The 26,097-nt window shown below is 39.4% G+C and overlaps 1 protein-coding gene and 1 long non-coding RNA gene across 2 annotated transcripts in view; both read right to left on the bottom strand.

Annotated features, from left to right (window-relative positions):
* Positions 1–14,763: 14,763 nt before the first annotated feature.
* LOC121104757 lies at positions 14,764–16,387 on the bottom strand. The gene is made up of 2 exons (XR_005837082.1): positions 15,744–16,387; positions 14,764–15,311 (listed from the first exon to the last, which is right to left on the bottom strand). It is a non-coding gene; the product is annotated as an uncharacterized LOC121104757 (long non-coding RNA).
* Positions 16,388–17,204: 817 nt separating this feature from the next.
* Positions 17,205–26,097, bottom strand: part of PDHX (pyruvate dehydrogenase complex component X) — a 62,347-nt gene continuing 53,454 nt past the window's right edge. The window contains exons 9-11 of the mRNA XM_008686816.2: positions 25,074–25,232; positions 20,925–20,989; positions 17,205–18,315 (exon numbers count right to left, since the gene is read on the bottom strand). Of these exons, the coding sequence (XP_008685038.1) occupies positions 18,057–18,315; positions 20,925–20,989; positions 25,074–25,232 (483 nt within the window). The 3' untranslated portion in view covers positions 17,205–18,056. The remainder of the gene's footprint in view (positions 18,316–20,924; positions 20,990–25,073; positions 25,233–26,097) is intronic.

The following is a 26,097-nucleotide window of genomic DNA, read 5'->3' as shown; positions in this document are numbered from 1 at the left end:
CTTTTTTGCAAAGAAAAGCATACGAAATGTCAGAAAGCGACATAAGACTACATCGTTTTCCAGACTTATATTGACCACTGCTTCCAATGCTCGCCTTCCCTCCCCCCTTTTCTTTATTCCAAATAGCTGTCTGCTCTCTCAGGTAATTGGGCAGAGAAGTGCATCTGAAGATGGAGGCCATTAAGAAATCATACTTCCCTTTATTTATTAGTTTCCATGGCAAGAACAAAATAAAAGACAATTGTGTTTCAAAGCAACAACAGTAAAAGAAGCAACATCTCTCTCAGGCAGACAAACCTCAGAGGGAAAGTAAAAGTCACACTGCCCTCCATGCCTTTCCCCAAACCAAGGGGCATGACTGGTAATGGCATTGGCCGCAGGTAGACACTAAGTCCAGACACTGAAAAGCTACTCCTGGAAGGTATTAACTTCTGTATTTTCCTTGGGGATTCTGTTGCTAAGCTTCTCTTTCATTTGACTCCCAGAAATCAGACAGTGAAACCTCGGGGGCTTTCCAGGCCATCTAATTCAAAGTAATCAGGAACCTGAGTAGGGTCAGGATGCTGGACGACTTCTTTGAACAAACAGGGATCTAGAATGTGGGCTACTGAGATATTTCAGCAACTCCATCCCTCAAGAAAGAGTCAGCAGGTAAAATGCCCCAGATGGTTGGGTTTTGTAGTGCTCGAGGCAGGCAACTCCAAAGCTAGATCCCTCTCCCTCTGAGCAACCAAGGCCACCACACTCAATAACAGAGTGGTCTACTCCTGAGCTCCAGCCTCATCCTTATGGGTTTCCTCTGTCTCGAATTCAAGTGCCCGGCCCAAGGCAACTGCGGCAGTTTGGTTTCCTTTTCAAATAAAGGCTCTGGTATCAAATCATTGGTTTCCTCAACCACCCAACACAAAGACAGTATTCTCCTTGATTCGCCTCCACGGCCCTGTGTTAGAAGAGTGGGAAATTAGGCACAAGTAGAATGGTGAGAGCAGTAGTTTCTAGCCCCCTCCCCCCTCCTTTTTTTAAAGGGAGGAAATTCCCTCAGTGGATAATCCACTTAGAGCAAAAATGGTTTCTCAGCGTTGGGCTTGCCCCTACATTCATTCATGTTGGTACTTTTTATTTAAGTTTTTATAGTAGGTAGGTTCCCCTCTGTCTAAAAACCCAAGGGAAAAAACCCAATTCTTTAATTTACTCACATCCTGCTACGCTTTCTCAGGCTACTCATTTCCTTACCCAGCCTCATCTTCAGCTGCAAGGAAGCTGGAGTTGGAGGAAAGGGGAGGCAGGTCAACTGGAGGTTGTCCTGACCTCAGAGAGAGAGGACCCTGGTCATCAACACTGGGGCTGCCCTAGGCTATTTCAAAATGTCAGCAGGCTCAATTCTAGAAGAAGACACCATTTGCTTCCCAACAGGTTGGGACTCAATGGGGCATAAAGAATAAATTAAGTAAATTAACTGACAAAATTTGGCAATTGCCAGTTCCTGGCAATTCCTGGAAATTGAGAGAGAAAGACTAAGAGGTACCCTCAACCTTCAGGGCCATGAGGAGACTATCTTGATGCAGTAAAAATAAAGGACTGATGTGCTCTGCAGATTTGGAGAGGTCCTCCTCTCTGGTCCTGGGGGTGCCCTGTGCTCCTGGCTCTAGGGGACCATCCAACCCTCAAAATCGACAGCTCCTCACAAAAGCAGCGTTGCCCTTGTCCCACTTACCACTTGGGCCTGTGGACTGCTTTAATTCTAGGGGTGATTTTAAATCCTTCTCTTCCTGCCATGGCTGCTGTCCACTGGGCCCCATCTCGATCTTTATATCCAGATTTGATTATCCGGAAATGAACTATGAGCATTGTCAAGGAGCCACAGATGGGGGAAGGAGGAAGAGGTAGTAAAGAGGGGCCAGAATGCCTCCTTTGGTTGACAAGGACAGTCATGATCTTGGGGTGGGCTGGGGGGATTTTGTGTAGACAATATGTGAGACAGGACCATATGAAAGTGCCCATGTCACTGGCTGGCTGGTGAAGCCAACTTCACTATGGTCCGGCCACACTATATGCACATGAACCACACAGGTCTTTTTTAGCCCTTGCTGGCAAATCCACTTCTAGTTCCTCCTAGGCAGCCTCCCTTGGCCGTTACTTGGCCATCAGTTACCTCCGAAGCAAATTTCCATGGCCCTTGAAGTATGGGAGCTCCGGCCACTTGTGATTTGTCATGTTGCCCCCTGAAATCTTCATGTCTCCTCCTGAGCTCATGACGCTTGGATTCTGGCATTATATTCTTCAACTATCAAGTCCTCCACATTGCGGCCATTCAGGTTTCATCAGGCAAGACTAGTTCATTTAGGAAATGGCCAATTTACTCCATGGAATTCTGTTCCTTTCATTTCCCCAGGACCTGTGGACAGCTAGCTCTCAGTCTTTCCCTAATTGCCATTTGACTTGGGGGAAAGACCTGTCTTTTCTCTGGATTTTAGTTTTCTCCTCTACAAATGAGAAGCTGGCTAGACAATATCAGTCATATTTCTTTCAGCTGTATGCTCTATGCTTCATAACTGTGAGGCTGAAGATTGGAGAATTCGCGCACTCCCAAAGGGGGTAAAGATAATAGTGCCTAACACACACTTTCCATGTATCAAGTCATTTCGTTCTCTCTAGAAGCCTATGAGTAAGTATTATAATGATGACTCCTATTTGTTGGGTGAGGAATAAGGCATAAAGAGGTTGAGAAGCTTAACCTGTGTCATGAAGTAGCAGTGCAACGGGGTACAAACTCAGGTAGTCTGGCTCTCAGCTATGTTCTAGAAACTATGACAGATAAGGGTGATAGGCAGATCTGAGGACCGAGCTTCCTTGATGTGCGTGTGCTTAGGTGAGAATTAAGTTTACCCGGCAGTCAGTAGCAGTTACAAGCAGCCAAGACCAGAGCTAGCCAGCACCCTCTCCACCACTGGCTGGATTCTCCTGCATTATTTAGGGCACATGTTACCATAGACACACACAAGCACTTCGTGGCAGTGGTGTAAATTATGCGGATTCTGGCCGTAAAAGCCTAGAATCACAAAGATCAAATGACCAGCCTCTTTGCCCCCTACTGATCTGTCAGTATATTGGTGCCGTTTGGGTTAGAAAATATTCAGATGATCCTGGATGAGGGAACACAAGAGACCAGGCAAAGAGAGCCACTCCCAAGACTAGTTTAGGGAAAGAAGCTGTGTCTCCAGGGGTCTTGGAACACAGCCACTCTGAGGTTCTGACTGCCCTATCCTGATGTCCCAGCTGTCCTCCTCAAAAGCAAGTGCCTTTCACTGAGGCCAGCTCTAGCCCAGGGAGATCTTTATGCAGGAAAGACAACATGCTCATTCATTTTCAAAATAGGTCCATTAAGAACCCCAAACTCAACAAGACTCTATCCACCAGGAAAGTTCTTGCCAGTTCACTACAGAAAGGTAATAATGAAAATTTATAAGGCTATCTCGATTCTAAACTCCTTGCCAGTAGGGCCCAAGGTCTTGAATTGGGCCTCTTTTCAACGCTTATTTAAACATTACTGAGTGTTGAGTGTTGTTTAGTTCTGTGCCCTTCGGGTCTTTTCCATCTTTAATCCTCCTGGAGCAGGGTGGGGCTGGGCTGGGAACTAGTATAAGTCAGGTTGCAGTCATCCTTGTGCAATCTGGCATATCCACAGGTAACACCGCCTTTGGGGGGAAACCAACACAACCGTGCTGTTCAATACAGCTTTAGGCTGCTCGTGGTCACTCACAGGTCTACGGCCAACTGGGAAAGAGTTCTATACATTGACACTTTCTTCGACCTCATCTACCAAACGGCTATGTGGCATACATGCTATCATACGGAGTGAAACACCTTTCTTTCCCTGGAGCTAAAAGCTCTCTATTATAAGAAGCTATGGATTCTTTGCCGCCATGTCACTGAGTTACCCACTGTACTTTGTAACCCAGAATTATGAATCATCCTTCCTAACTTTTCAGCTAACAAAACATGTTCCTTTAGATACAATCTCTTCTTTATCTAGATTTATTTGTTCTGAATCCTGATGCATTCTTAGGGCATTATTTCTTACTGAAGGCAGCTCTCCCTGTTTGTTTAATGATAATTTTTATTTCAAGCTCTTCATGAGTGGTAGGCTTGTCCTTTCTCAAGGCTTTATATTCCTAGGACTAGCTGAGTCAGTTGTCAGATTTCTGGCATTCATCAAGTACAGGAAAAGCGGCCATATTTCCTTGCCTCTCTTTCATGGGCACTGAACATGCTAAAATTCTGAATTCCTTAGGAATACAACTTGGAGACAATGTCTTTTCTTCCCCCCATCTTATTCATTAGTTTTAATTTCTAAGTAATGCAATGATCATTTATTCATTCCAACACTAGTTGAAGAATCACCATGTGTCAGGCACTTTGCTGGGGATACAGAGATAGTCTGCTCTCAGGAAGCTCACAATATAGTGAACAAGATCAGGTCATGATTAGAAAAGCAGTATGTGCTCCAAGGTCTGCAAGACATTTGTAAGTGTGCAGATCCTAGAAAAATCCATCCAAAAGCCAAGATGCTGCTTGCCCTGAACTTTAAAGGACAAGTAGCAGCTCTTTTGGAAGAGTCCAAAGAACGGGTAGATTGATGTGGATGCACGAGAGGGACGTAATTAAGGGAGTGGCTGGAGAGTCGTGGCCAGATCACCAAGGGCTTTGTCCCTTGGGCTAAGAAATTTGAACTTTATCTTAAAAGGGAGGAACCACCAAAGCGGAGAGACAGCAGAAGTATAATATAGAACGCTATCATGTATGAAAGAATGAGAGGTCTTCTAAGTTCACAATAGTAAGATTCTGTGTCCCCATGTGCTTCATCTGACACTGCTTTTTGGCCCCCAGATGGCATATGGAGCATGTGGAGACTAGTCCGGGCTCAGCGCCAGTTCATGGTGCCAGCCTGCCTCTCCAGGACATTTACCTTCTTCCCACTCTGAGCGAGCCGTGCGTGTTCTGTACTCGGCCCTGGACAGTGATCATCTGGGAAGCATGACCTCTTCGCAGGTCACGAAATATGGAATCCAGATGGCGGAGGGCAGTGTAAATGGCACTTGGGGACAGGAAGAGAATGGGTGTGCAGGTGCAGAGACAGTCAGCAAGCCCCACGTGTGACACCTCAGATACAAGGAGGCAGGGGAAGAGGTGGGGAAACGTGGGGAAAGGGACCAGAAGATCCTTTGGTTCTCTTCCAGGAGAGCGCTACTGCACGGAATATAAACCCTTTTCCAAGTGGGAGAAGCTGAGGTACAAAGAGAGAGTCAACTGTCTCAGCGCAAGGGAGAAGCAGGAGCAAATGAACAAAACGAGTCACGTGGGTTTGCTTGCTTCTTTTTCCAATCTCTGTTCTCCAGGCCCCAAGCAGTCTGCCTGTCACATCAAGTTAAACATTCTCCCTTGGAAATCATGCAGTTGCAGAGCTTAAGGAAGCTTGCAAATGGAAATGTCATTACTTAAAATAAAATAATAAAACAAAATTAAAAAAGGGCTCAAGTCCTGACCTAATCACCTTCTACTCTACTGTTGCCCCATCTGTAGCACAGCCCGCGCGAATGCACTCCGGGCTCATCAGAGGCCTTGGAAACTGCGCAGGGGAACAATTTGATGCCTAATGATCCCTGAAAAAGTCTTTTCATGTTTTTTTCTGGACACGTTCTATGTTTTCCTTGAGAAATTCTGGGTACAGCTAATTAATATACAAATCAGAGATGTGACTAGTGTGCGGCACGTAGTTTAACCTGGTTTCATGAATGCGGGCTCCCTGCTCCACTGCAAGCCGTGGTTTCTTCCTCTCACATATACGTTTCATGATGGATTTCTTAGGAATTTCAAAGAAAAGTTTAAAACTTTCACTCGAGCTGAGGTTCCTCAATTTTCATTTGTAAGTTCATTGGCCAGGATGTGTTACAGGGACAAAAGCGATTTCAAAATTGCTGGCTCAGTGACTCTCAGCCTAGCCAAGAAGAAAAAGTCTTTCGTGTTGTTACTGTCCTCAAACATAACCCTTTCTGCTCAGATGTAACCCCTAGTTCCTCTCATTTGGGCCACATTTCCTATTTCACAGCTATAAAAAGACAGGTTCTGCGTACTGTACGATGAAGGTAAGGCTCCTATGTGCAATGCAATAGGTGTACTTCTACCAAATATACATGAACAAGGATTTTGTGAGCTCCATTTAAAACTATGGGAAGGGTATTTTCTAGGGAACTTTCTGTGGATCTTCTCAAAAAACAAAAAGCCCGATGGAAAAATATCCATCTCTACTTCATGTGAATTTCAGGTTTTCATGGACTAATTTCAAAAACTGATGGAGGCCACCATTCTTTTTCCTTTATTGAGTGAACTCCACACCAACACAAGAGCCAATCATGCTTGGCTGTTAGTTAGGCTTTTCTAAACAGAGATGTTTGCACTGTGGAATACTGAAACAGAAAACTTCCCCATGAGTCAGTAGCCAACCCCAGCAAAAGACTTCATGGTTCCAACTAACCAGCCCACAACCTTTCGTATCCAGTTCTGCTTTTTCAGTGGTCTCTACAGTCGAATTTCTAGTTAGGAACTGAAAAACTGGTTTGGTTTCGACTTCCGTAGGATAGGTAGTGGTGCTAGCCATGATACCTTGGGAGTTCCAGGATCTCAAACACATGAACGCTTCCCCACCTGAAGCCCCCACTCTAACTTGTGCCCCATGGGGTTCCAAAGGTACACCATATATGAGCAGAGAAGGCCAGGCAAGAAAGACATCTCGTTTGTGGGACTCCTGCCTCGAACCCTGGGGAGCTGGCTTGGAGTATAAGCAGTCTTGCCAAAGGAATAGTTCCTAATTCTCCTTAAGCACCTTAATCACCTGGGGAGGTCTGGGTTTTGTAGTTTCAAGTCTTACCCTAGACTGATCTCCAGGGGTAGGGCCCTGGGTTCTGTATTTTAAAAGGCATATTGGCGTATGTCTCCCCCCCCCACCCCCCGCCCCATCACATGCATTAAGGAAACGTGGGTCAGAGTTGGAGGGTGGAAAGCCAGGGGTATGCGAAAGCCGCCTTGTACCAGCTTGGGAGAGCTGAGTGGTAAAAGCAGCAGACTGTTTCAAGAGTTTTGCAAGCCCTTATTAAAAGTTAAATTATATAAGCTTACTATTAAATAATTATCAAAACCAAAAATAATACCCGCAGCGCATCACCTTCTACTCATTTACTGTTATCTATGTTCTTGAGGTTTTCGCACTATTGTATCTATACTAACGGTGGGAAATGCTCCATAATGGTGCACGGCTGCGTGCCTCTTCCCAGCTCTGCGTTCAAGGACATCACACTTGTAGTTTGCGCTCACAGCATTTATATAATAGGCAAAAGCTAGAAATCAGGGCTTGCTTTACTGTTGGTTACCTCCAGGCTTAAGAAAGTGACAGGAAAATGTAAAAAAATACAGATTAAACTTAAAAATATGTCACATGTAGGGGGTGTCTGGGTGGCACAATCGGTTAAGTGACTGACTCTTGGTTTTGGCTCAGGTCGTGATCTCAGAGTTGTGAAATCGAGCCCCTGTCCCCACTCCATGCTCAGCGGGGAGTCTGCTTCAGATTCTCTCTCCCCCTCTCTATGCACCTCCCACTAGTGCACTCTCTCTCTCTCTTTTTCGAAAATAAATAAATCTTAGAAAACAAAGGTCACATCTATAGCTGGTATATTTTGAATAGCACAAAAATTTGAGGAAATGTTCTTTCAGTATCTGAAAATGGTCCGATTTCAGTAAAGAACTGACTCTCTTCATTGACAAACAAGTGAAATTCCAACATATGTCTTTGTTGTTCTAACTTTCATCTTAGTCTTTTAAGTAAAGGAAACTATCAACCAACATTCATGCTGGGAATCATACTTATTCATCAACTGCAACCATAGTTTGGCTACAGATAAAAGAGTTCCATAAAATCAATGAACACATTCTGTGAGAATCAAAGAGCTATATAAAATTTACAATGAAGAGGAATGGGTGTTCTATTATTATTTGTGAATTGTATATTTTATGGCACTGTATTATTAAGGTATTTATACATTATTGCATTTAATAGCATTATATATTCTATTCAGTGTGCTAATTGTATATTTACTTATTTGTATCTCAGTAAAATTTTTAACAGACCTACATTTGATTATATGTAAATACACATTTTCCCTCAGAGAGCCAGTTGTTAAACATTTCCCAGCACACCACTGCCTAAGCCAAGAACAAGAACAGGTTGAACAGCTTCCTTGGCTTCTATCCTGTAGGTCCACACCCTTATCTCAGCCGTGCAGTTTACCTCTCTCTCCTGTCAAGGAAAACACCAAGAATTGTACAAGAACACAAATCAGAAGGAAAAGAGATTCTCCTGAAGACTCAAAGCAGCTAACTTAATCTGCTTAATCCAACCCTTCCTAAGGAGGCTGCCTTCCAAGGAGGGGCAGCTTTGGGCTGACCTAACCACACCTGCCACGCAGGAAAAAAGCAGCAAGAAACCTCACAGATGGCAGTTTTGGCACCATAGCCTGATAAATATCCTTCCCCTTGAAGCCACGTCACATGGCTCCTCGGGAGCAGAGGCAGGGGACTATGAAGGCGTCCAAGGAGGAAACAAGAGGAATTTGGATCTTCCTGGCAACTGTGGTCCATGTTTGGGGTACATAACCAAAGGATCAGTGAGGATTTCCACTTTTCACCAACCGGAGTACAGGTGCTCCCACGGTTTCTTCCATTTTATTGTCATTGCTTGTGATTTAAAAATGTGTTTCTAAACGTGGAATAAAACCCAGTTACCAAACCAAGATGTACAGAAATTTTAAAAATTCTGTTACTTGGGGGCACCCGGGTGGCTCAGTCAGTTGAACAGCTGACTCTTATTTCAGCTCGGGTCGTGACCTTAGGGTCATGGGATCGAGCCCCATGACTGGCTCCAAGTCAGATTCTGTGTTGGGCGTGGAGTCTGCTTGAGATTCTCTCTCTCCCTCTGCCCCTCCCCCTACCTTCATACACTCTCAAAAAATAAAAATAAAATAAAAAATTCTGTTACTTGGTAGTTTTGTTGTTTGGTAACTTTTAGGCCAATGTCAATAGCCAACACTAGCCACTAAGGAGTTTCCTTTCATGTTGGAAAAATAGATTGCAATGAAATTTTCAAGTTTTCTTTAAACTAGAATTTAAATTAAAACTTGAAATTAAAAAAAAAATGTTTTCTTAAAAAAAAAAAAGGCCTGTCCTCTCTCTAATCAAATCAGATGACTGACAGTCCATGTTAATCCTGGTCCTTGTCTAAGTGTCTACTTAATTCCATTAATATTTTTCCATTTGTTAATCCTACCCCCATAACCTCACCTTCTTCTTAATGGTCTTTCTCTTAAAAAGCAAAAGCAGCAAAGCCCACCAAATATCTGTGTTATTATCTGAGTACCATGAGCTAGACACCTTGGCTGAAGAGCCGTCCTCCATTTAAAGAGTATAATTTTTCATTTATTAAAAAAACACAATTGCAGATAAGGAGTCTTCACGTAAGTTGCTTTTTTAAAAAATTTAAATTCAATTAGCCAACATATAGCACATCTTTAGTCTCAGATGCAGTGTTCAACAACTTATCAGTTGCTTCTGAATGTCTTATATACGGTATTGCAGATGTAAATACACAAGAGAGACCTCTCTGACCTCCAAACAGGAGAGGACTCTGCTACCAGATAGGTGTCCATCCACCGGAAAGGGAGACTGGCCTCAGAACTCATCCTCTAGCCAGCATAACGTTATGGATGAGTCTTGACAAATGTCAACATTTTTACTTCGTCAGTATGTTCTTGAAACCTAGGCACAGAACTGCTCCAGCAAGATTCCCCCGGCCCTTAAAAAAAGGAGTGTGTTTGGTGAAGGTCAGACCACACATTCGGGGATTGGGAGGAGGTAAGATGTGAGAAATCCAATCAGTCAGGAATCCTACAAGATGTGAGCCTCGTGTTCCGTATTTTGAACTAATAGCCTTGCAGGTGATCACAGGAATGAGGGCTGCTGTGGTAATACTTCGAACAAAAACATATCCAAGACACTTGCAAGGCAATTGGGGGAAAACTCAAGACATTTCTACTTACCTGGTATCTGGTATCTTATCTATTATCTGCATAGAAAGAACACATACTTTCAAGTACAAAGACATTTATTATAGGTTTTTTTTTTTAAATGATAAGTTCTTTTTCTGTAACTTGTTATCTCAGAGAAAAATTAAAGAACTCTGGTCATCACTCAAAGACTTGCCCTGTAAATAAGAACATGGAGGTGTCTTCCTGTTTGACTAATTACTAACCCACCCCTGCATGAATCAGAGGATTAAAGGAACACGTCACTCATTAATATAAAAATCTAGAGGCCACTAACCGTCAGATTACTGTGGCTTTAGCCAGACTTGTGTATGATGTTCTGTAGGAGACGCTACTGAGTTCGATAAGCTGTTTTCACTATATCAACACAGAGGCATTTCCTCAACTCGTGTCTTTGTCATGTGCTCAGCTCCAGAATTTCCTAACAGATTGAGGTTTTAAAAAGAGGATTCTTTTGCAAAGCTCTGGGGCCAGACTGCCCGCCTTGCCTCCTGCCCTCACTTCTTGCTAGCTGTCTGCTCACAGACATGTTACCTAATGTGTCTTCTGTGAAGTACTAATAGGACTGATTCCTATCTCGGGCAGTTGTGAGGAATTAATGAGTTAATAATACTTTACAAAACATTTGGAAGAATGCGTGGAACACGTTAAGTTAGCTATTCCAATCATATTATATTTTCACAGTCAGCATATGTGTAGTTGGAAGAAGAGAAAAAAGGCCAGCATCTACTTAATGAGAACTAAGTAAATAACTAGAAAAATCATATTAAAATATCTGCCTGGAAAATGAAAGTCCTGTACAGGATTTCCAAGTAAAAGAATACTTTGGGCTTTATTAATATATTTTTATTTCTTTTATCAGTTTGTCCATTTTTAAAACATTTTAGGAAGCTATTCTTTCTAATATTTCCGCAAGTCATGAGGATTCCTTCAGGAAATGAGGAGATACACGTACCAAAGCCTGTCTTATCCCCCAATGAATACTGAGTTTCCACTTTGCCCAATTCATAGGCTCATACAGTCTCAGCATAAAGGAAAAATGGCTTCTGAAAAATGGCCAAATTGAAATTTTTAAAGGGAGGGTTTGAGTCTGCTTTCAGGAACAGATACATCTATAAAACTTAACATATATTTTCATTCTTCTGAAGTTATATCAAAGCATTAAAAGTATAAGAGAATACCTGGAAACTTAGTTCTGATTAGCATTTAAATTAACAGGTTGAGATAAAATACATTCTTACTAATTTACCAGTAATTAATAGATGATTTAGGGTCAAAATGAAATGCCCACAGATTGCATAATGTATTAAGTAATGAAATCAAGTTAACTGGGAGGTGGGAGAGAGGAGGCTGCATGGTGCTAGTGGGCGAATGAAATTGGCCTCAGAACCTACTAATTTGATACTTAGCATTAAAGGTACTGAATGGTAAAAATTAAACTTGATTTTCACTTGCTCCTATCGTTTTGCTCAGTTAGCTGGAGAGCCCAAAGACGATCATGATTCTCTGAAAATAAATTTAACAGATGGTCCCTTGAGATGTGAAACAAGTGAGCCTGAAGATACCTAAAGAAGTATCTGTCCTGGCCAATGACTTACCCCATTATCAGAGGGCATTTGCACATACATATTCAAAAAAGCAGAGGCTGGAGAAGAGGTAAGGGAATGGAGGTAATATTAAAATATATTTCAATTAGACAGGGCATGAGCACTTATTCCTAAACTAACCTAACTTTCTTTAGGCATGATGACCTTGGCAAGAACATTTTCTTGCAGGTAAAGTGGTGTAAAACTTTCTCTGCCCACAAACCGCCCACAGAGTAGCTTTGCTTCCAACTAAGTTTCTAAGCTCTGTCGGAATTAAAGTTACTAGAAGGATATGTGCAGGTACTGGGTCAAGGTCATACAAAATGGACTGCTGATACTTGTTAGGTGTATAAAAGGTGCTAAATATTTGGCTACTGAAATGACAAAAGTCAGAGACAAAAGGGAGGTGGGTTAAAACCAGTAAAAACCTGCTTCAAACGGTCCCTCCTCTAGGAAGTCTACCTCTCAACCCAGGCCTGATGCACATACTTGGAACAGAGAAGTGACTGAGTTGCCTATCGTTTATCTGGAGTTTAAGCTGCTTGAGGGTAAGGGCCATTAGCTGTAAATCCTCAGTGCTGAGGCACAGGAGACGCTCACGGCTACTGAATGAATATTGAATTTCACATTTTACTTCTGTCTCACACTTTAATAACTGTCTTACCTGGGAACAGGGGAATTAATTGAAACAAAGTGACGATATTTTCACTATTACCTCTCATTTAGATAGATTTTCTATCCACAAAGCAGGTCTCATATAGACTGCTATGACTGTCTTAGCTGTCCTATTACTTGGTGTAATTTCAAATAATGACCTCGCACTTTATTTCCCAGCCTTCCTGGTTTGGCTTATTGTGCCAGGTATTAATACATTGTCTCTCAGCTTCAAATTCCCCCTTCAATGCCTGCTCTGACAATAAAGGGAATTCTTTTAAGCATTTCTCCTTTTACAGCAAGAATGATGTTAGGCTTTCTCAGAAGACGCATGAAGGAACAAGCAGGTGTCTTTGCCGCTGCCGTATGTCCAGAATGGCCCGCTCACTATTTAGATCCCGTGTGCTCCAGGCCTCCCACCCACTGTGGCACTCTGACCCCCTCAGTGTACCAGCCCAGTGGCTCCGGCTCACCTGTGCCCTGAGGGCCGCTTCCTATTTCCCTAGCGAATGTGGACAGATCTGGCCTCAACAACCCAACGGCCTCTGCCAGTGAACTGCAACCAGTGGTCCCTGACTGATAAGGTCGATACATGAGATCGGACCTTGACCGAGATGGTGTCCACACACAAGTCTGGAGCCTCCAAAGGGAAAATGGGGTAACTACTTTTGCTTCTGAACTTGGACCAGATTCTAAGGTATTTATTAAAAGTGAAATGTTCTATATATCATGTTTTTATCCCCAGAGGAACTAAGCCCCTACTTTCTTAAGTTTATATTTTTCTAAGCCTTCCATTCTGAGGGAGAAGTTACAATACTTAAGTTCAGCATTTCAGGTTAATAGGAGTTGTGCATATAAAAACGAAAATCCCTCAGCACTTTCTGCATACAATTACCAGAAAGACCCCAGGAGAACTACAATGGAAAAACTGTATGGATTTCAGGGCACTCATGTAGTAAACCCATCCGTGTTAGGACGGAGCAGTGGGACCCACAGTTACTCCAAGTGGAAAGTGCTGTGTGTTAATATGCAACTATCCCAGCCACAGTACTACAACCCGCAAAGCTCTCAATGCACTGCGGCGAGCTTGAATTTGGGTGCTGCACGGCCCTGGGTTCAAATCCCAGTTATGGCACCTGAGCTGTGTGCCTCTGGCCAAATGACATCATCTCTGAGTTTGCTGCACTGCCCTGCCTCGCAAGGATGGATGTTCAAGTCGCATATATCCACCTTAGAGAATCAAGAAGATACTAAATAAGATCAGCAACTACCATGGTTAATTTTCCCTCCTGTTTCCTCATTTTCTAGGTAAGAATACTGAGGCACAGAAATGAAATTTTTACCAAGAGCACAGTAATTTATAGATAAAGCTGAAAGCAAGCTAAAACGTCCTTAACTGAAGTGTGCAAACTCCGGCAACAAAGTATTTACTAAACATCTGCAGTTCCGTTGAGGACAGTAACTTATTAAGTGCTATCTTATACTTTCCTGACAAATGCCGTTCTTTACACCAGACAGACTATGGATGCGCCACCGAAAAGAAGTATAGAATAAGTGCAATTTATGTGATTAAACATTTAACAACTCACATTTATAGAATACTCTATGCTTTATAAAGTGCTATGACTAATACTTCACCTGATCACAATGGCCTTCTCTTTAAAAGACTGATTTTAAGGGAAGCCTGGGTGGCTCAGTCAGTTAAGTGTCTGCCCTCGGCTCAGGTCATGATCTCAGGGATCCTGGGATCGAATCCCACATCAGGCTCCCTGCTCAGCGGGGAGCCTGCTTCTTCCTCTGCCTGCTGCTCCCCTTGCCTGTGCTCTCTCTCTCTCTCTGACAAATAAATAAATAAAATCTTAAAAAAATTAAATTAAATTAAAAAAAGACCAATTTTTACTGATAAAAATTCTTTAGTAATAATTTCATAAATCAAGAAATTTCAGAAAAAATGAATTATTTTATGTGTGAATAAAGGCAAATCGTGACTAATTCATGATTTTGTGAATACTTTCTCAACTTTTAATAAAAGTCCAGGTTTCCTTTAGTTGTATATGTCATATGTAGTAGAGGGTAAGTTAGAGGTTTAAAAGTATCCACTTTCCTAGGAAGAAAAGGCTGCTCAAACTTGTTGGAAAAATTCAGATGAGTGATAAAATGTGAAAGTAAGCTTTACATACAATCAAAGAAATAAAAGACTGCTACTAACAGAAGCTAATCATCGTTTTTCAAAACACATCTCTATGCCTTATAATTTCATTCAATATTACAAGTCTAGACAAACCACACCTTTCCTCCAACACTGCGCCTGTCCCCATCTGCTGAAACCAATGGAAGCACTAGAAAATACAATGTAAAAAAAGTCCACAAAACTATTTAAAATTATTTTATTGGAAGACTGCTGTTTTTTCCATTTATAAAAAGTATAAATGGAGATATACTATTAGCCGTACATAACTAACCTCTTGGAGACTGGTGACACGGGCCATGGGGGACTGTGTTCTGGCCCGGGAAATTACATCATTCTTGCCACATCATACATGCCCGCCCCATATATTCATTATATACCACAGCAAACTGACATGTACAATATTCTTCATTTTCTCCCTTCTTTAAAGTCCCCTGACCTAGTGCAGAATCTAGTCAACTCATGCTCTCATTAATGCAAAAGCTTCCAGATGGTTCCTGCTGCTTGCTGTCCTCACCCTGTTTTGACCTGCCTTGCACATTGTGACCAGACTAACCTTACAGCAATTCTGCACTGTTACTTCCTTCTTCAAAACTCAACAGAAGTCTCCCATTAATCAGGTCATATTTAAATTAATGGTTAATTCTTACCTGCAACATACTTGGTTCTTTTACTTCTTCATGTCACCGGAGACAAAGTCCATCGTGAGGCAGTGTGCAATGAGGACACATTTCCCTTGAACATGAAGATTTAAATGCCATTTTAATTTTTCTCTAACTATAATCCATTAACTCACAGCACCACCTATCTTTCAATTAAAAGGTTAGAAAACTAGCTTTACTTTACCACAATGCTCAAAGATCTGGCCTACACAATTTAGTGTGAAATTAAGTCCAAAATGTAAAAAAGAAAAAAAAAAAACAGTTCCATTTGATACCATATGTAAGGTACTTGTTCCAGTCTGTATAAATCTTTTATGTGGACTGGAATGTTTCAAACAAAAGAGTTGGGCGAGCAGTATACTGATGCCACAAAATAGTGAACAAACTCGACCAGTAAATATCAACTAGAAATTGTAATTGGAGAAGTAGGGCCATTTGATTTATAAATTCTAATTTTCACTGATATTTATTTTCATGCCTAAGTGTTAACTGAAATGTGTGTCACCTTTTCCTGAGAAGTCTTCCCGATATTTTACTCCTTTTCCCTGTTTAAATGAGAAAAAAGATGACCAAATATAAAACTTAATTTTTATATTCTCTCAGTGTGATAACTATCAGTACTACAAATAAATATCTATTTTATATATACACAATAAGATATATATATATTTATAAATAAATAAAAATAAATAAATAAAATGGGGGAGGGAGACTGCCCGTGCAGTGCACAGTTTGTTTTCTATGGTAACCCAAACCAAGTTTACCATACTTCTTTCTCCAATCAGTGATATGGCAATTTCCTTTCATAATCAGTATAAATATTCGAGAAAATGCTTTAGTCAGAATGAAAGAGCATTTGTACCAAAAGCTGAGAGGTCAACCCATGAAAAATCAAAATGTCTTAAATGTACACGGCGTTTCTCCTATGCAGCTCACAACTCAATAGGGCAGGCTGCCGTGGGGCTCAGCGCCCATCCCACCAGTAGGGAAACAGATGTACTCCCGTCGATGCAAATGGTCCACGGAAAACAGAACTCTAAGCCAAGGCTTATTTACGGCTATCTTGTGCTCTGTTCCTCAGATATAAAAATGAGGAAAAAATACTGGGATGCCTGAGTGGCTCAGTTGGTTAAGTGTCCGATTCTTGATTTCAGCTCGGGTCATGATCTCAGGGTTGTGAGATCGAGCCCCACATCAGGTTCTGTGCTCAGCTCGGAGTCTGTTTGAGATTCTCTCTCTCCCTCTCCCTCCGCCCCGCCTTCCTGCTCATGCTCTCTAAATAAATAGATAAAATCTTTTTAAAAAATTAGGAATAAACACAATTTCAGTTAAAACTGAAAACAATGTAACTTATAAAAGTTATTTTGAAAATAGCATTTGGTTATAATTTTCAGTGTAACTGTTACTATAACAAACGTTTTGAAGACTACTTTGGAAAAACAGCTTGTTGAAATTGAGTAATTGGGTTAAGCACATTCTTAACAACTGATATACTGGGGCTCTAATTGTTTTAGAAGCTCTTTGGTTCGGGCCTAAGTAGTGTGCTGTCATACCATACACCTTGTACCACATGGGTTTTTTTTCTGGTGATTTCTGGCAGCAGACACGAACACAAGCCTTCATGGGACTGGTTAATTAAATTACCACCTAATAGTTAATGTGCCAACTATAGCAAAGTTGTTAAAAAAGAGAAATAAGCTCTTCTAACTTTTACAATAATTAGTGAAAATGTCATACTATTGATGGAATAAAAAGGAGAGTTCTTGCCTACTTCATAAGCTCTCCCTTCCTCTCTCTTTCAAAGTTTTACATTCCATATCCTCTATTTCCCTAATGTCATGTCAAGTTTAAATTCTCTTTCCTCCTGTAGAACTCCTTACAAGCTGTTCCAAGCAAATCACTAACCTGCTTCAATGTTTCGCTAAACTTCTGTGTCCAAACATTTAAAATACAGTAGAAATTTTTACATGTTCTCACATTTTATTGCACAATACAAACCTGATTAAAATGCACTAAAAACCCCCAACATTTTGTGTTTAAAGTAACACTAATTTAAAATGTTTGGTAGGAAATAGCATAATTTAACATATTCTAAGTTAATATGAAGGTGAACAGTTTATTTCAGAAAATTTAGATATTTTAATTATAGTTCATTACTGAAACACATTTTTTTGGTTTCTCTCTCTTATTTTTGACTTTTTAATTCTTCCTCTTTAGAAGTTCACAGTGTCAGAGAAGTGAAAAATAAGACGGCTAGAAACCACTCTAAGACCTATGGCTTTATATACATAAAAAAGTCAATAATGTTGTCGTAACCCCCAATACAATGTGATCCTTATTTACTTACTATTATCCAGAACAAACTGTACATATTAAATTGTTCAAGTATATCTAGAGCAGTGCTTATAAAAAGTGAAGCCCCTCTGCTTAAATCGATGGGCTTCTCTTTGAAAATCACTTCTAACGTCAACATAATCAGTTCTAACAATTTTTCAATTTTACAGTTTATCATACATTCTCAAATAGTCTAAAATGCTCAAATGAGCCAAACATTTCATTTAACTCCGCTTTAGAACAGCACCAGAGGTTAAAAATGGATCTAACCAAATGTTCTCTTTTATTAGTGACAGTTTGTTATTTATTTCTACACCATTAAACCCAAACTGAAAATGAAGACAACTCGGGCCAAACTCTTCACCTTGAATAAATAACAACTCACCCCCTTCACGTTCTGTCCCTAATTGTTTTCCTCTAGTGTAGGTTCTGGTAACAGCTATACAATAAACTAAGCCAAAGACCAACTCCTTATCTTGGAGGACTAGGCCAGTCGGATAGGGTTCTCCAGGTTTGCTTTAAAATTTTCAAGAAACCTGGTAGCCAATTCATCGTCCACCACTCGGCTGTCACTGGACATCGTGACGGTTATAAGCTGGTGTGGCTGTAGCCTTGCATTCCCCTCTTCGTCCTGCTCCAGCTTCAGCACGGGTCGGAATCTCCCAACAGCCAGAATGCAGGCCTGAGGAGGGTTGATCACCGCGGCAAATTCGTCGATGCCAAACATGCCCAAGTTGGAAATACTAGGGGAAAACAAAAAGCTCTGAAAGTGGCATGTCCTCAAGGAACCCTTTCCCGGAAGCATATGTTTTTACTCTACCACAAAACTGTGACACAGAACCTTATACCAAATTATTCAACGACCAAAGACAAAGATGCCATTTACAACAGTATCAAAAAATAACACACATATCAATAGTGTATCTAATATTCATTCAGCATGAACTGGGGGTCCTTGGCAGTGGATTACGACAAGAAGAAGAAATAATAACATATAAGCAGGACTGGAAAAAAGAAATAAAATAGTCATCATTCCCAGATGAACTGGCTGTGTACACAGAAAATTTAAGACTCTACATATAAACTAGTAGGATTCATAAATAAATTTAGCTAAGTCACTAGGTAAAAAGGTCAATATAAAAAATCCATTTTTTATATACAGGTTGCTGTAGCTGGAAATGAAATTTTAGAACAATACAATTTATAGTAGTAGCAAAAGCCAAATATTAAGAAAGACATCTAATGAAACAAATATAAGACCTCTGTATAGAAGATTATTAAACAGAACTGAAAGAAACCAAAGAACTACATAAACAATGGTTTATACCATGTTTATTGCCTGGAAGACTCAATGCTGTAAAGACTGAATCCTCAAACTGATCAAAAGATTTAATGCAATCCCATCAAAACTCAAGCAAGGTTTCTTGATTTGGGCTCAGGTCATGGTCTCAGGGTCATGGGACCTCAAGCCCTATGTCCGTGCTCAGTGCAGCGTCTGCTTGAGATTCTCTCTCTCCTTCTCCCTCTGCCCCTCCCCCGACTCATGCTTGCTTGCTCTCTCCATAAATAAATAAACAAATCAAATCTTAAGGAAAAAAAAAACCACAAAAAAAAAAAAAACAAAACTCCAGCAAGGTTTCTATGTATGTGTCTGTATATGGAAAGTGATAAGTTGATTCTGAAATTTATTTGGAAATATAAAGAGCCAGGAAAGACAAATCTCGAGGGTGAACAAAATTAGAAGACTTTCCTTACAAGATATCAAAAGTTATAGCTTAGTGGTATCGAGCCAGGGATGGACAAATAGGCCAACTGAAGACAGAACACAGAACAGACCAAACACATACGCCGTCCCTTTCTCAGTGCTATGGAGTAAGCTTTTCAATCAGTGATGCTGGGTCAGTGTAATATCCATATGGGAGGAAAAAAAGAACCTTGACCTTTATCTTCACACCAACATAAAATCCAGTTTTAAATGGACTGTGATCTACATGTGAAAAGTTATAAAGCTTCTAGAAAATAACACAGAAAAATAACTTCATGATTCTGGGATAGGCAATAATTCCACATATAAAACAAAGAGTATCAGCTGTAAAAAAAAAAAAAAACTAATAAACAATTTCATTAAAATTCGGAACTTGTGTTCATTAAAAACACCATGAAGAAAGTTCCAAAGGCAAGGGACAGAGTGGGAAAGGATATTTGAAATAATATGTATCCTATAACGTCTGTGTATCTGGAAATAAGAATCCCCACATATCATTTTTAAAAATGGACACAAGACATCATCAACAGGTACTTTATCTGACACATTACCAGATCTCAAAAGGCTATAAATGAAAACAGTATTCAATATCATTAGTTTGCATTTCCCTGACCACAAAGAGTACCACTACACACCCCAAGAATTGTTACAATTTAAAGCCTAACATTACTAAGTGCTGGTGAGAATATGAAGCAATGAGAATTCTCATACCCCATTACTAGAAGTATAAATTTGTATAACCATTTTGGAAAATTGTTTGGCAGTATCCATTAACGCTTTTAATTCAGGGACTGCACTTGCAGGTCTATACAACAAATATATTCACCAGAAGACACTAATAATAAGAATGTTCACGGTGCCATCATTTGTAATAGCATCAAACTGTAAACAACGATGAACACCCAGCAGTAAAAGGGATACGGGCACACTTACACAAGACACTATAAAAAAGTATATAATGCCATGATAAATAAGTAACTGCTTCACATTGCAACGTGGTTAATCTCACAAACATTAATATTGAGTAAAAGAAGTCAGACACTAAGGAATATATATTATTTATATAAAGACCAAAGGTAGCAAAACAACTACAGTGATGATTTTCAGAAGAGTGATTACTTGACAAGGGGGATACTTAGGAAGGGGTAAAGGGAAGCTTCTGGGATGCTGGTAATGGTCTATATCTTGCTTTTGGTTGGTTACACAGGTTTCTCCACTTTTGGAAACATTCAGGCTGTACTCCATATATTACACCGTGTATAAGTGACACTTTAATAGAGCTGATGATTAACTAAAGGGTCTAAGTGTTAATATTTTCCTCCGAAGTACCTTAAAATAAGAGATCACAAGTAGAAAAGCTGAGATTTATAAATGTATTGTATTTATAAATATATTTTTTTGAAGTTTCCGAACCGAGATGTCATTCTGAGAACACCTGAATGGGTTAACTAGCGAACCTAATGCGTTCCTACAAGGCCTGATAGGTCACTTCAATTAAAAAAAAGTGTTTCAAAAAATAAATGAAACATAGACTCCTAGGTCTGATACCTGTTTCACGCTACTGATAATTAAGAGTTTAAATTTTACCTAAAAGATCCTCCTTGGTATTCTTCAGGTAGCAGTTTTCCATCTCTTGCTTTCTTTGATAGAGCCTGGGAAAAGAAAAACACAAATACAGCATGATAATCAACACCATGTTACAAGCTGATTTTGTCACTTAAAATTAATTGTAGAGGTTATGCGCTCATCTCTCATGGGCCTCGATTTGACATTATTTTCTCTAATACAATTAAAAAATGAACAAGTTAGAGCACAGATAGTCTGAGAAGCTAAAGATGTAAATCAAAACTCTACAAAAATTACTTCCCTTTAAAAATTCTTCAAGTACTAGAATTACCCTGTACGCCATTACTATGCAAAATGTTTCAGTGTGTTCTACAGATAAAGTGAAATTTATTTTGCCTGTAGAGTTTTTTCTTACAAGACACAGTATTAGAAGAAGCCATTTCAACCCGGTAGCTTTTAAATAATTGTTCAATGGCAACAATCTCACTACCAACATATTAGTTTTCATCTTTCAGCGTTTGCTTCTTTTTCACATATAACATATATATACATATGTAACTTCAGACAGTTGTGGAAAAAAAAGTAGGATTTTATATTTCACTCTCAATATTATAAGCATCTTTTGTGTTGTTCGTCTTTATAAATGTTTTTTTAATGTCTGCTTAACATTCTAAAGACTACATCTGCCACGGTTCAGTCATATCCCCAGTGTTTTAATTTGGTTGACTGGTTTTTCAATCATTTCATATGAATTTTCAGAAGTGGAATTACAAAGCCCTAGAACATAAACATTTTCTTGGTTCTTGATTTACAGCTGAGGCATTTCCTGAATGAGCTAGTCCAATTAGCACTGCCACGAGAAATAGAAGAGTGTAGTAATTTTGTAACATGACAGGCAAAACTGATTTCTAAGAACTGACAGATCTGATCTCTAAGACCTAACAGAGGGGACGACAGATGACACTGAGAATGACATTAAGTAAATTTTCCTTCATTCGTACTTGCAATTAAGCAACTTATGTTAATTTTTATTTTTTAACGCTTCAAAAACAAAGGAACGGAGGTTGAGTCATTACATATGAAAAATTAATAATGAACTAATTTATGAGTGGAAGAGAAAAACGAAACTATAGTCATTTGGGAAGAAGAAATAAATCTGAGGCTTAATTTTCTGTACTATGCAGCTAACATAGGTACAATTACAAATCACCGTTGACAACTGTTAAATTTTAAACCAGACAGGACTTAATTTTTGAAAAATAAAACATTCTTTAAAAGTCTAAAAATGATCTCAACATATCACTGTGACTTTCTGACAGTTGAGACAACTACATGTTTATACCAGTTGGATGCAGTTATTTATAAAATTACTTGGATCCAAAATGAAAATTTGAAAAGATGAACTTAGACTTGTGTGGTCCCTGAACTATCAGAAATAGAGAGGACAATCTACAAATGTGTTTTTCTGCCTTAAGCAATGTGACTGTTCACATGATACAAACAGGCATGTATCACACAAACTTTGAAAGGCATTTCTTTAAAGGCAGATGATCTCAACAATCCTGCTGAGTTACCAGGCTAAAAACAAATAACACAGACATTCATTTAAAAAAGCGTATTGCAAGCCCACATTAAAAAAAAAAAAAAAAAAAAGGAAGAAGAAAAGAGAAGAAAAGAAAAAAAAAATCTCTGTAGACCCTAAACGCATCCGCCGGATATTCCTACCAATGAACTCCAAAAGCTTTGAATAGGAATAATTCTGAGGAGGATCACTGGTTTTGAAAATTCCTAATTCTCACTGGGATTTCCCAGCAATGTAAACTTAAAATCAAAGCACATGTTACCTGAAGCCTCCAGCTGAAAGGATGTAATACAAGACGACCAGCAAATATTTCTAAAATACGTCTCATTCCTTACTAATTCATTAAAACAATTTACTGAGTAAACAGAGGAAAACTTTGCCTGTTTTTTAAGACTGCTAGAATTAATGATTAAGAAAAACATAGGATCTGAGGCTTGTTACTGTATTACTTTATATTTAGGGAATACAAACGTTCACTCAGCTGAAGCACGCCTTTAGTACCACACAATGACATCTTTGAGGTTCGTGAGGGTCAAGAAGTAAAAATTTAGTGCAGGTATTCTTAACCTGGGTCCACAGACGGAATTCCAGAGACCCACAAACTCCTTGAAAAATTAATCTCAATAAAATTTTTTGTTGAAAATTTAAAAAATAAGTTCACTGAGCATCTATGATCTTCCATGTACTCTTTTAGAATTGGTTATATGGCAAGAACAAGATCCTCAATGTCAGACAAGAGGGAACAGAGAAGGATCCACAAATAAACAAGGTAACCTCAAGGTCTGTTCAACTGCATAAAGAGAGTAAAACAGGGTAATGCCAGGAAGCTACTTCAGCTATGGAAGCCACAGAAGGCCTAAGAAAGTGGCACTTGAACTGAAAAATGCCCAGATTTAAATAAATCCTCACTTCTACTGCTTTCTTGAAGTATCATCTTGGGCAAATTTCCTAAAGGCACTAAAGCTCTGTTTCCTCAATTTCGAAATGCGGAAATTAAGGTTTCAACTATAACATGGGGCTAACAGGATTAAATAAAGTGCTTAGCCTAATGGCTGGTATATCCTAAGAACAAGAGAGAATGGAGTGTTGATCATAGACAGCAGGGTGGGAGACAGAAGCAGGGAGAATGGGAAGCACAGAGTAGCCAGAGCACAGTAAACCTTAAGGATTGCTGGGAATTAGAGGAAAGCCTTGAGGACCAACAGAGAGGGCCTGGAACATTCTGAAGGGTTAAGACTACCTTTCCCATCGCGGAAAGGGTGCTTACACTGCCTCCTTAGCAACTGAACCTAGGTTCTTCCAGGATACAAGGAACAGACTATGTATTATCATGGGAAAATTAATAAATTGCTCAAAATCAAAGGAACCTTCCTGAAATCGTTAATTTTAAAAATTTAATATAAAAAATATACACATATTTAAAATAAGAAAAATATATAAAGATTATATAAGAAATTCTAACTCTATAGTTAATGTAACCTTATTTGAATTTCACAAGAACACTAAAATACACAAATTCTCTTTGTTGTTGAAAACTTTGATGAACAAAGGCACATAACTATCTTAGTAAACCAATCTAATTACTTTGACTTTTCAATCAGTCAAATTCATAGCAAAACTCAGTTAAAAAAAAGGTTTTTTTTCTTTTTATCTATTAAATTTTTACCTATAAAAACACACTGCAAATCTTTTCAAAGAGGAATGAAGACTTAAAAATGTCTATTCCATTAAGGTTACCCTTAATTACAGCTAACTCGAAGATTCCAAGGGTGTGCTTTTAAAAGCAGATTAATTTGTGTTCATGTATTTTGGGCAAGTTTATCTACACGTGTACATACTGTCAGCTCTCCAAAGAAATCTTATCTTCTACTTTTAATTCCTCCTTATAACTTGTTCATCCACTATACATACAACTGGTCTTTGGTAAATGAAAAAAGAAAAGAATCAGTTATCTAAATGATCTGAAATTTTCAATTCTAACACTGTAAGAGCCATGATACTTCTGTCAAAAAGTACCTTTGGAAATTATAGTGGTTGTCAGAGCTGACCTACTGCCTGGGTTCCTGCCAATTCAATGGAATATTTTGGGGGAAATCAGACTCCTCCACATTGGAGCTATAAAAACTGCTTTTAAAGAAACTCAAGAAAAATTCCATACTTTTGCTTCTGGAATATTAAGTACTTTTAATAGTCTCAATTCTAGAGAGGAAATGAATAAAATCAACTCTGAAGAATAAAATACCGTGAACGGTGAGGTCTCTCCATTACCACCTTCATAGGAATATGGTTTCAGCTTTAACTTTAAAACCATCTAAAATATCATCTTTAGAGTTGAATTCTAGACTTTGGGAAATAAAGCATTCACCTGTAACTTGAATATAGTTGATCCTCATTTATCTGTATGTTTTTTCTGAACTTTTGAATGTTAAATATTCTTAAAGTGGGTCATACCTGGAAAAAAACTTGAAAACTTTCATATACAATTGATGATCACTTGGAAATATATCACAGTGTGACTAGGTCATGTCAAGACTTTACGAGAAAGTAAATACTAACATTTTGAAAGCACAGTATTTCTTAAGACATACCTTTACAGAGTCAGCAATTTCCTGTATACCCTTAGCAGCAGCATCTTTTATGATTGGTGTAATTAAACCTTTATCTGTTGCCACAGCCACTGAAATGTCAATAGAGGGCAGCTGCCTTGGGCCCTCTCCATCCCAGCTTACATTAACATCTGGCATTTGCTAGGAAACAGAATCAGAAAAAACATGTCACTCTAAAGCTTTAGACCAAAGTGGTTACAGAAAAATAGCATTATTATGCATTTCTGATAGTGAGTATAGGCAGACAGAAGCAAATAAACGAAGATTTGGTTTGAAACAATGGTTTGGATCTCCGTGTTAAATGTCTTCTATGTTCAGGAAGAATAAACATGCCATACTTTTTGAAGCAAGCTTGAGGAAACGCTGATGTACATGTTTTGATCTCTTTACAATAAACCATGGTTAAAAAAAGGTCTCCCTTTGTTAAACCTGATTGCTAAAAAGCATTTAACATTTGTTATACGTCCTGCCTCATATGCTGACCGAGACGGCCTTGAGAAGAGGGGAGGGGACGGGGTAACGATTCAACCACATTATTCCGTGGCAATGTAGGAAGCCCAATTTTCTAGTGCAGCCCTGGGAGATATCATCCGGCCCTTAATAAGTGATTTCCCTCTTTAAGAAAGATTTCCTAGGCTTCATAAACATACAACAAATGTATGAGCATGCTTGTATTTAACATACATACCACTACACGGAGGATGAAAAGAGCAGAAGAAATCAGTAAACGCCTGGAGACAGTATGTACTGAGACTGTGGCCAAATATCATAGAGAAAATGATGGTGAAAAACAGAAATCACAAACTAATTTCTCTTCTCAAAAAATTCTTTGCTTTGATAGCAGCCTACCTAATTATACTTCTGACCACTCCCTGGAGATGCATTCGCCGCGGTACTCAGGCTTCTCATTGTCCTGCTACACTCAATGCGACTGCATAGTTGTTGTTGTTGTTGTTTTGTTTTCGAGAGAGAGCACATGCGCGAGTGGGGGGGGGGGGGGGACCCG

This window comes from Ursus maritimus, unplaced genomic scaffold (genome assembly GCF_017311325.1).
Source record: "Ursus maritimus isolate PB19 unplaced genomic scaffold, ASM1731132v1 scaffold_23, whole genome shotgun sequence".
NCBI classification, from domain to species: domain Eukaryota; kingdom Metazoa; phylum Chordata; class Mammalia; order Carnivora; family Ursidae; genus Ursus; species Ursus maritimus.
The sequence above is the reverse complement of the archived record's forward strand: the minus strand, read 5'-3'. Positions and strand labels throughout refer to the sequence as shown.